Source organism: Anoplophora glabripennis, unplaced genomic scaffold (genome assembly GCF_000390285.2).
Source record: "Anoplophora glabripennis isolate ALB-LARVAE unplaced genomic scaffold, Agla_2.0 scaffold182, whole genome shotgun sequence".
In the NCBI taxonomy this organism is placed as follows: Eukaryota; Metazoa; Arthropoda; class Insecta; order Coleoptera; family Cerambycidae; genus Anoplophora; species Anoplophora glabripennis.
This window is the reverse complement of record NW_019416287.1, coordinates 106362-118605: the sequence shown is the minus strand read 5'-3', so window position 1 is coordinate 118605 and position 12244 is coordinate 106362. Positions and strand designations below refer to the sequence as shown.

General features: G+C 33.6%; 1 protein-coding gene across 1 annotated transcript; it reads left to right on the top strand.

Moving 5' to 3' along the window:
- The first annotated feature begins 9168 nt into the window (after window positions 1-9168).
- On the top strand, window positions 9169-11107 carry LOC108910960 (transmembrane protein 205). The gene is made up of 3 exons (XM_018715747.1): window positions 9169-9502; window positions 10017-10359; window positions 10653-11107. The coding sequence occupies exons 1-3, from the start codon at window positions 9285-9287 to the stop codon at window positions 10938-10940; spliced, it is 849 nt and encodes a 282-aa protein (XP_018571263.1). The 5' UTR covers window positions 9169-9284; the 3' UTR covers window positions 10941-11107.
- The last annotated feature ends 1137 nt before the right edge of the window (window positions 11108-12244 follow it).

Sequence of the window (12244 nt, the reverse complement as noted above, 5' to 3'; positions counted from 1 at the left end):
AAATGTCAAGCTGCTGAAGAAGACGATGGTCTAAAAATACTACAACCATCTGTTGAAGTCTGAATAATTGAACCATTTGCTGCATATAGACTTACCCCCATTGAATTATATCTGCTGTACTTCGTCAGCAGAACCACCTATTTCAGATTTAAGTATTAGTCCTCATTAGTATGCTTATTCCATATCAAAGATAGCTAGATCATGGCCTATGGCATACTGACCAGGATTAATAAGTCCGAAACCGGTATATGTCTGGAGGTTTGACTAACGCGTGATTGTAGCCGTTTATCAGATATTACACTTGCTAACCCCAAAATCATCAGTCGGTAATTTATTAATTTGAATATAAATCTAGCAATAGATTCCGATTTCAACGTACTTTAGAAAAGTACCAAAATTGTTTCAACCAGTGGTTTTTAGACCTCGGTATATTGTTAGATATATGTAGAACCTTCAAGCTTATATCACTGCAATAGTAAAATTGTGTTCAATATAAAAAAATGCAACTAGATAGATTATTTCAGTTAAAAAAAAGGATTCCTGTTGTATTTCAGAATGTGGAAATTTGGTAAAATGCAATTGCAAATCGATTCATGTCAAATTTGAAAATAATGTCATTAAAAAACTCCCAGCGTACAAAACTTCAACATACTACCAGCTTACTTGATTATTATCGATTAAATCTTTCACCTGTGCTCATTAATATGACTCGAATTCGTATTGGACATCACACCACACTCCTTCATGTCGATTTAACAGTTCTTTGCGTACCATTACCGTCGACAAATTTAAGAAATCTGAATTTTCTTACCATAAAAGTAATTACATGTAATTACAAGCATGTGTCTAATAAACATTCTTGTATTTCTGTTTTATGAATGTATCTAACAGGAAATTAAATACATGACGTGAACTTTCAGAGTCCGGTTTTATATCTCGTTTTATGTCAAACCGTATTGTGTCAGCTAACCGTGGCAATAAATAGATTTAATAGGCTATCATAAAATAGTTTTATATATATTTTTTATTGGTAAATTCGTGCCTGATCATGGGGATAGTTAATTACTTGTATACAGATTTGTATCCAACGCTTCTAGTCATCACTTCAAAGGTAGTCGAGATAAGGAAAGTTCTTGATTAATGCCAAATTGTTCAGGTCTTCGCGAAATTTTTAGTAATCAGAATAAGAATTGGTTAAAGGTTAAATATTCAATTAAAACCACATTTCCGCATTTCCCGATAGCAATAACAGAGTGAGCGTATGCATGAATGTGCCTATGTCATCATCTTATTCAATTATATCTCTACTACATTTTTTTTATATGCATTTAACAACCGTATATTTTTAGGTACCAGACACTTGCAAGATAATCGACACAAAAATGCTTTTGTTTGGATTATATGGCCTACGTGACTGATGGTAAGGCACTAGAACGAGCAGAGGAGTTTTCGTAATATACAGGGTGTGTCAAATTTGACTTACGTCGGCGTTACAAAACTTGAAACTTTATTAAAACTATTTTTATCTAAATACTGGAAATGATTTGATTTTCAAGCTCGTTAAACTGCTTCCTTTTCTATGCGTGGCAGTCGCACTTTAAAAATATCGGTATTCTTTTGTCGTTCCACCTGACTGTTCTCGCCCACACCGTCACGAGGATTACAAAATATTTATGAATGAGACTAATGAATAAGTATTTGCCGTACCTAAGGTCACATGAATTCGTTTCCTTGGCAAGATTTTGGATGTGTACGTTCGTATTTACATGTGCTTTTTTTCTATTTTAAAGTCTAGAAATAGAATAGAGAATCTGGAAAAGAGCTATTCCTCATACATATTTAATTTTAATTGAAATTTTCAAAAGTCGACAACCGAATAATTAACTTAGCATTTTAATTTTATTACCTCTTGCGGTTTACTATAAACGCATAATTTTACATAAATATAAAGTAATAACTCAATGTCTTAACATAAGGTATTAATTCTAATTTTACATCGAGCAATTACCCGAAGACATTTTCCGCAAGTGTGTGCGGTATAAATACATTGCACGAAACGAAGATTTGGCAAGAGTCCGGAGTTACATTATACAGATGTTAAATGAAAATATCAGCCAATACAGAGGTCCTCAAAGTTTTATTATATGTATTATTTATTCCACTTTTCGAGCAATTTAAAATTTCACTCAACTTTCCAATCGGGAGCACGAAGCTGTCTCCAACCACCCTGTGCATTGAAGAGGTATGTCCAAGGGGACCCGCATTACCTATTACGAGCAGCAAAAGACGCGACGCGGAAGTTAAAGTTTTCACCAAACTTTCCAAAATTTTCGTCGAATGTCGCTAAGAGAGACGACACCGCCAGAGGCTAATGCTGTTAGCAGAGCAGTCGCCAGCGCGTTGTGAAAATATAAAATTCACCACAGTTTCTAATTTTGGAAAACGTTTACCAAATATTACGTAGTTCGAACAGGAGAGAAAATAACAACAGAAGTACCACGTCAAGAACACAGGGCGGTCACCACTTCCAGTTGGGGATAATCCAAAGATGAATGTTTTCAGAGACGCCAGTTGTCTAAACCAAAGGCGGATTTCGCTACAGGACCTCTGCGAAGCCATCAAGAACGGAGATCGGACGTCTAGCCCCGATGCCTTGCTGCTCTTTAACCAGCGTTCCAAATCTGAAAATCAAATTTGAGAGAAAGATACTTAGGGATGCTTAGGTCTTAAAGCTACCGCACTCAGCTCCTAAAGCTGTCATACACAAGCCTTCCAAGGAGGCAGGTTAAAATAAGCTTCTAAAGTTTTCATACAGGCGTTCTGAGGAGGCCACACCCCCATAAACTTTAGTGGCCTAATCCAGCAGTTAAAGACAATAAAAAAAGATACTAGAGTACTGTGCTCGACTATGCCCCATCAAGCGAAGTATCGCTGAAAACATCAACTGCAACAAGGCTCAGTTGAGAGCAGGCGACCAAATAAATTAGATCTTTTTCCACATTTCAGAGGATCTAAATCGCTTGCGATGGGAGAAATCCGTGAAAGACTACATGGCGCCCAACTGTTTTTCATCATAAGTGCGGTAATATCTATTTCAACAATTTGAGAATTGCTTATTTTTTACAGTTCATATGTATACAGAGTGACCCATTTGAAAGCGGGCTACCCTCATAACATTTTTATTTATGGAGCGATTTTGACGATTTTTTTTTTGAAATGTGGAGGGCGGAAAGGTGTATTTTGGGGCCATGCGGCGTCAAGTGTTTTTTAAAACTAAGGCCTACTAGATCACATTCAGAGGCTGAAAAATCTATATTAGCGATTTTTCTAGAAAAAATCTGCGTACGCCACTGGACTCGGCGTCCCCTGAAATGGATCTATACCAAATTTCATGAAAAAATTAACGATTCTACGGCTAAATTGCTGTCGAGTTGTTTATTATGCATTAAGAAGTTTTTTATCTAGTAACCCATGCGATATCAAATCAGTCACAACAAATATTTAATAACAACATTTAATAGATATCCTTGAATCAAAATACAATGAAACAAACAGAAAAACAAACGAGAAATTAACATAAAATTTACAAAAAACACAATAAAATAAAATAAAATTAACACACATGAATTTACTTTAAATTCTGGATTTTTCAACTAAATCTCCATTTAGTTGATTGCATTTATTGTATCGTCTTTCAATGTATGCCATCATGACATTAGACAACTGATGTGGTGTATAATTTCAGGGCATGCCTGTCTTATTCTTTCGCGCAGTTCTTTTGCGTTGGTTGGACGAGTGTAATAAACTTTTTCTTTAATAAACTCACATAGAAAAAAATTTAGGGTAGTTAAGTCGGGAACTCTGGGGGGAAACTCCATTAATCTACTATTTCGCACTATCCACTGATTAGGAAGATATTCCTCCAGCCACGCTCTCACAGTCCAGCCATACTTTTTGACAGTGCACTTAAGGAACAGTACCTAGGTAAATTTCACTACTGAGCTAATAAATTTGACATTTCCGTCTTTTGTTCAGGTGACCTGTCATCTGCGACTTAAGTAATTGCAAAGCCTGCTATTAGGAATATTGTTCATCATTATGGAGCTGTGTTATTAAAGCATGTTTAAATAAAACAAAGATTGCCACTATTATGAACAACTCTGGGTTAACATTTATTAAATTTTGTTTAGTGACGAGGCAACATTTACAAAAATATTCATTCAATTAAATGGAGATTTAGTTGAAAAATACATAATTTAAAGTTAATTCATGTGTGTTAATTTTATTATATTGCGTTTTTGTAAATTTCATGTTAATTTCTCGTTTGTTTTTCTGTTTGTTTCATTGTATTTTGATACAAGGATGTCTATTAAATGTTGTTATTAAATATTTGTTGTGATTGATTTGTTATCGCATGGGTTACTAGATAAAAAGCTTCTTGATGCATAATAAACAACTTGACAGCAATTTAGCCATAGAATCGTTAATTTTTTCATGAAATTTGGTATAGATCCATTTCAGGGGACGCCGAATCCAGTGGCATACGCAGATTTTTTCTAAAAAAATTGCTAATATGGATTCTGGATTTTTCAGCCTCCGAATGTGACCTAGTAGGCCTTAGTTTGAAAAAAAAAACTGGACACCGTTAGGCCCCAAAACACACCTTTTCCCCTCTACATTTCAAAAAAATATTTTGTCAAAATCGCTCCATAAATAAAAATGTTATGAAGGTGGCCCTCTTTCAAATGGGTCACTGTATATATTCAGAATTTTGCGTTTATGGACAATTATACGCCTATCTGTATCGATTTTTGGCAACAATACAATTTATGACTCAAATAATATTTCACACGCCTCTTGTTCTCCAAAAATATATTTCGTGCATTTTCACATAAATATCTGATTTTATTTTAGGCGATAAAAATGTACGTTTATTTCTCAAACAGGTGAATAGTTGGACTCAGTATTACCGTTGCACTTATTTTGCCAAACCGCAACCGCTTTTGTACACTTTGGCCTATTCTGTAATTATTTACCAAGAAAAAAAAACACGTATTTTATAAATTGATTGTAAAAAAAGGAAAATAAATGTGTTATAATTATATAGAGTTCCACTATTAAATGTGGTTTATTTCAATGCAGTTACGTAAGAGGTCTAAAACTGATGACTTGACTTTCTTTAGTGCTTGGTTTAATTTAACGATATTTCATCATGGAAAATAATTGTGCCAATTAAATAGTAGGCGCATAGCATATTAACCGGCGCTATATGAAAATGTTTTGAATATACGTACAGGGTGTCCAAAAACAGGATATATTTTATTTCGTATAATGTGTATCCCGTTTAAATTTTTTGTTAGTTAATTTTTTAATTCAGTCAGTGTTTAAAATTTTTGTCAATTCACTTTTTATTTTTGTCTAGCTGTGGTTTCTGCAACATTGCGGTAATGTCTTGACACATGATTTTTATCATCGTTTTAAAAAAAGTGGTGCCAAACTTTTTTATTCCGTGGTTGTCCACTGGATTGCTGTTGAATAACGTACGAATTGTTTTAATAATTATTTGTGTTCCATTCCTCTTTAAAAATAGAAAGTGGAATACTGAGCCTATGATGAGTATCTAAAGATCTAATAAAATTACCATACCAATAGCGAAATGTACAAGGTGTCTCAAACTCGATAATATGGGCCTACTGCGAAGCTACGATTTAAATAAAATTTGGGACACGTGGTGTTAAATGGGATGAGGTAAGCTCCATTTTCAATTGAAAGTATTATCTTTGAGATTTGACAGGAACAACTAATGACGGCATCAATTATATTTTTCCAGAAACATACCCAATTTTTTTTTCCTGTTAAAAAGCTCTCTTTATTCTAATAAACTTTTATTAGAGAAATTTTTTAGTATTTCTTCTCGTTTGAAAGTTATAAGCAATATCGTCCTAAAGAGTCTCAAAATAAATACCACCTAAAAGCACATTAGCGGTGGAAGGATCAAGTAGTCGTTGGAAAATAATCGAATGTCCGTTGTTTAAAGTGCATAAATGTCATTAAGAATAAATAAACTAGATAATTCTTTAATATAGTTATACAGAAAAAATTCTCTTATAAAAGTTTATAAAAAGATAGCTTTTTAATAAGAAAAAAGTATAATTGATGACGTCATTAGTCGTTTCTGTCAAATCCGAAAGATAATACTTTCGATTGAAAATGGAGCTTACCTCATCCCATTTAAAACCACGTGCCCCAAATTTTATTTAAATTTTTTGTATCCTCACAGTAGGCCCATACTATCGAGTTTGAGACACCATGTACGTGTAAATGTATTCCTGAATATATTAGATAAAGCATCTGAGATTATTTAAATGCGTACGCTTATACATTTTTATTGATCTACGCGTATTTTGTCACGGATCCGTCCAGAAAAACAGAGTCTATGATTCCAAGATGTGAATGTAACGTAGAGTTTGTTTATTTACAAAATATACATATCTGGTTTATTCTACACTTATTTATTTAATCGGAGAAAACAGATTTTTTTATTAAATTGTGACACACTTGAATTTATAAACGGTTATTTTTACCTGGGAAAATACTCCATCTTCAGATTTTTTATAGTGATAAAAATATTGTTACCAAACAAGGTAAATCCGTTAGATAATGTCACAAATAGATATTTCAAATGCTATGCAATAGTAAAAAAGGAAAGAAAACTATACGTACAACTCTGTATCATCTTCAGGTCTACTAATTTAAAAAGGATTGAAAGAAGGTGAAATTAAAGCGTTGCTGATATTAGCGCTGAACAAATTAATATAATTATGCTAATAACAAACAGTCCTTGAAATGTTTTTCTTCGGGCGATGTTGATGACTGTTTAGGTGGAGCAATTGTATCAAGGATAGATAAAATGAATGCAATGAAATAATCTATTTATAAGCTGTTTCTATGTATAAAAAGCTTATATTTATCTCAGCACTCTTTTCTTTATAATACATTTTCCGTGATCGCGGTACATTGACTTTTGAAGAAAATATATCACAGTGTGACATCCTATGAATATGTAATAATATAATTTTAAAACTATTACACAGAAAAAATAAATGCTTATACAAATACGGTTAGTTAAGTTTTAAAATCCCCAGCTACTTGTATGTTATTCTAAAAAACAAACATCGGTAAATGTAAAATACGGGAATATTAATACATTTCTGTTTAGTTTTCCCATGAATTATAATACAGCCTGGTATTATTTTACTTATTTTATTACACGACTGTGGTTACGTGGATTTATTTATGAGCATATTCTAATTACAACTGAGGATTCGATTAAAACTGAATATTCAATCTATTCTCTTAATGTTATCTATTTAATTCATTTAATTGTTTCATGATTAATTCTCCGGAACCTTCCAGAATATTATAACTGATTGTTTTGATGTTGGGTCCAAATTGGTTCGATCAACATGACGGCGTCTTAAAATGTAGGACTCTTCAATCCACGCAAACTGCAACAAATCACTTACCAACTGGAATATTTACCTATACTTCAAAGATGCAGTTGGTTTAAAATTAAATATAGATTCGTTAACCCAATTGGACAGTCTTAAAAATATTCTTATTTATTTTACTAAACTACAATCGTATGGCTTCTATTCCCGTATTCTTTACAAATATTTAGTGAGTAATGTTCAGCTATTCCGGTCTTTTTGAAGAAGTCACAGAATCAATACGCTCTTGTCGCCGAACAGATTGGACAAGTCCGGAAATATTGGGGAAACACTTAAGTGGTATGACTAAGACGGGACTCCGGTCTTAGAGGTAAAAGATCAAGATCGAAGCAATTGCGAAATGTCTAGGGAACTAATCAATTTAAGCGTAAACAGAGTTCGTCTCTTCGAAAACATTGCATCAAGTTGTGCAAGTTTCGAATGAAAGAGAAAACGCATAGTGTATGAAATTCGAAGTGCATATTTAATACCGAGGTGAGGATTGTTAAACGATCACTTGAGGGATTAAAAGACGCTTCAAGACTGGTCTAAAATTACAAAAATTAATTAATTTAAAATAAATAAAACATTATAATAGCTACTGCCAATTTGACAGACGGATTAAAATTAAATTTAATTCCTCGGGATTTAAATGAGGCACTTTAACTCTGAACCTAGCGATTAAAACAGCACTTAATATACGCGCCGAGTGCAAAATCATATATCAAAAGGGATAATGTGCAAAGTTCATCTAAGAGCTATAAGAGACTTTACTCCCAAGGCTATTTTGGCACCCTGTAACATGAAACCACTAACATTAAGTCAGTTATTATGTACAGAGAGGCTAAAGTGCATCTTTTAATCCCAAGTGCACTTTAATTCACTTCGTTTAAAATTAATTTTTTTTTATTATTGGTTCGACATTTTTGTCAAAAACGTCAAATCTTTTATTTAAATTAAATTCCTGAAATAAGGCATTGCACATAGGCGTAGCTAGCATTTATACTTGGGGTGGGCCCAAGGCTGCAAGCTCTATGGAGGCCTCTCACGCAGTCAGCGACTTACCAAAATGAGAAAGATAATATTATTTCTCTTCTTCTTTTTTTTTCTGGGGTGAGCACCGGGCCTTCTGGGGTCGGACGTGCGCGCCCCTGCTCCCCCTTCCCCCCTAGCTACGCCCATGGCACTGCAACAACTTGATTACGACATAATTGCAAACATTTTGTTCTTCAAATTCTATTTATTCCCGAGGGATTAAAAGTGACACTTTACTAGGGTTTAAAATGGCACTTTTAATCCACAAAGTGCAAAAAATAAGTTTCCCCAAAGATAAAGGCTCAAATAACACGCTCTGTAAATTAACATCATTCAGGCACTTCTCCTCGTAGTTACTGAAGGCTGCGTATTTGTAATATGCCACCCCTTCCCCCACACAAACGTTCAGCTTCCGTTGCTGCGTCCTCAAATGACAGTTTTTTTGTGTTTACGTGAGATTCAATTATGTAAATTCATTACCTTATGATATTACTGGCTTCGCTTGTTATCAGTAACATCAGTCAATCAAATTTCGTATCAGTTAGAAATCATTTGAAGTGAGGATTGCCTTACGTCTGCGAGCACGTGCGATCCGAGTAGTGGGGTCCGGTTTTATTCTATAAAGACCTACCCTAAAGCTTAGCATAGACATTCGAAGTAGATCGGTCGATCGTTGAGAGTCGAATTCGTCGCTACGTGACATAAGCTACTCCCTTAAGGGCCGACTGAAGCTTTTAGTGATATAATATTCTAATCGAAATGTGTGTAGGCAGGAGTCCTAGTGCTACCGTTTGCGACGTTACCGGCAAAGTGTCCAATCACAGTGTCCACAAGAAACAACCGAAGATCGTTAATGAAAATGGTGATAAATTGCAGTACAAGGAAGATCTTCTAGCTGTGGCCACTTACTATACCAAAGTTTGTTTTGATATCGTCGGGGAACTGCACAAGGCTTTCTTAAAATCCACATTTTTCAAGTAAGCGAATTTACCGTTCGGTGTGCTGATTTCAAGTACCTGTTTCGTTCAGTTTTAATCCGGAGTGGTATTTAAAAATTATGGGATTAATTACTTTGAAATCAATCACTGTGGAGACGTTTCCTTTTTTTATCGGACTGTATAAGATATAATTGCTTATAATGCAATTTTATATGCATCCGAACAATTGCACTTTATAAACAACAATTGAATGTGCCATAAAAGTGAAGGTTGCTCATTTCACCGTCACAGTATATTTAGTAGTAACATATTTAGTGCAATCGGTTCGTAACGCACCATAAACTACTTTTTGTTACACATACGTATGCATAATAAATAAAGTTTAGTTTAAATTGACGTTAATATTTCGCTTTATCTAAAAAAAAAATTGCACCGACAAGTTGTATAAAATATAATTTTATAAATCATTGCCTAAGAGATGCTTTCACTTTTGGTAGCTGTAAATGTACCAAAAAATTCGAAAGATGAGTAAAATCTTCTTTTCTTCTTTCAGGATCCTATTCCACACCACACAACCAGCACATCTAATCACAGCCTTCTCAGTTCTATGCGTGGCATATTTAATGTTACCAAGCAAAAGTTATAGTCAAATTTCACCGATATGGACTTTAGTGTATCTAGGGTCGTTTAGTGCTCACTTCGGAGCTCAAATCTGGATGACGTTCGTATCGGGACTAGCGTTATATTTCACGTTACCCAGACACATCTTCGGGAACGTCCAGAGGGTCCTCTTTCCAAAGTACTTCTTGATCAACGCCACTCTGAGCTTGATCACCCTCGCTATATTCTTACGGACAAACAACAGCAATTTGAGAACTGCGGAGATTGCTATTCAGGTAAATGCTTAAATCAATTTATTGCGACACACGTGCGTGGACTTTTTTATAAAATATACGTTAACTTTTCGTGCGACACGTAGAAACAATTTAGAATGCAGTTAAAATCAATCTCTTTTCAGGATGTCTATAAATAAATATCTACATCTTTCATTAACCTTTCGTTTACTGACAATCGTGATTCATTAAAAAATTTCAAGAACAGTTGTGTCGATGTCCGTGTTTGTAAACGGGATATCATGAAAACAGATGTTTTGGGACGAAACGAATTTTTAAACCTTTTTTTGTTACAGGCCTCTGGCATGACGATTTGCTTCTTGGTTGAATTGGTCATCCGCCTTTACCTTACCCCTCCTCTTTTGGCTTTGATGGTTGAGAAAAATACCATAGAAAAGAGAGCTGGTGTCGGTATGGAAATAGGGAAATTAAATCCAGGGAAATTGTTGAACTGTCCGCATTACCTGCAAGTTCACAAACAGTTCAGGAAAGTTCACATGTCCATCGCTATTTTAAATATTGTCACAATGGCGTGTACCATGTTACATTTATATTACTTGTCGCATAAACTGTGCGCTTTGTAATTTATTTATTTATTTATTTATTTTCTTGTTTCGAAATATTAGGTTTAATTTATTTTTTTAATTTATATTAAATCAGTATTATTAGTGATTTTGTACTAAATACACAATGTTCCTTTTCTACAAAAGTAAAAGACAAATTCGCTGGAAATATATTTAATTTTTTATAAGTTGCTCTTTCATTTCCTTAACCACTAAAAAAAATGGATGCTAACACAAGTCGTCTTGGATTGATACCGTTGATAAGGCATCTTAATTAGATATCCAACGAAATTATTGTACCCATTAAAATATCTGAAAAATTCACGAAATCAAAGCTAGTTACCCATAATAAAAATTCTGTTATGAAAAACATGCTATATATTCCTATTAAAATCTTATCTGCTCGATTGAAATATATTTTAAATCTAATACTCTTTGTGTATCCGGTCCTTAATCGACAAATTAGGGTATAAAAGTACATGTCAGTACGTACGTGAAGTTCATCATGTAGGTAGGTCGGTTGTAATAAAAAAAATGTGAGATATCATTTTCATACGTCAAAACATCGTCAAGCGTAACGACAATCATGTGATTACTACCTGTGTATGTCAATAAGATAAAATTAATGAGCATGTGGTACTTTTTTGCAAAACATCGGTATCAAATTTATTCAACGGAGATCCTATTTTTAATGCAGCAAAGGTCACTTTTTGGAAGCAAGGAGCAAAATATTTTTATAAGAGGCTATACCAAAACGCAATTCTAAAAATTCGAAAATATGTGCATATCACGGTTGTCCAAAATCATTTTAACATCATAACTAGGGTTTCTGATTTCTCGGCCTACTTTTTTTCTCGGGTCTCGAGAATTCTCGACTAGGAATTCCCGGGAATTCTCGAATTCTCGAGAAATTTCTAAAACTTAAAAAGTCATAATTTTGGTATTGCAATGCGAAATATAAACATGCTTAAACTTAACAATCATCATTAACATTTATTATTTATTTAGTATTTTTATTAATTACTTATGTTTCTACTTCTACTAACAAAACTAAATTAAACTTTGAGTATCTTCTTCTTAAAAACCTTTAACTTGTTTTTTTATTAAATACTTTCAATATACTTATGTTTATTTCAATGTTTTTGAATCGTAGCTTTCTTCCAATAATTATTAATAATCATTAATCATGTCTTTTAATTAAACAAATAGTAAATAAGGAATTTAACTGAAGAAATCTTAAAAAAACAAGCTTTAATTTAAAGATACAGAAGCGTTCTTCCTATTAATTTATCTCTTATAATCACAATCCTTTAATTAACAAAACA

Coding starts and splice junctions, on each gene's coding strand:
- LOC108910960 (XM_018715747.1), top strand. CDS start 9,285: ATGTGTGTAGGCAGGAGTCCTAGTGCTACCGTTTGCGACGTTACCGGC. Junction 9,503..10,016: donor TTAAAATCCACATTTTTCAA/GTAAGCGAATTT, acceptor TTCTTCTTTCAG/GATCCTATTCCACACCACAC. Junction 10,360..10,652: donor CTGCGGAGATTGCTATTCAG/GTAAATGCTTAA, acceptor TTTTTGTTACAG/GCCTCTGGCATGACGATTTG.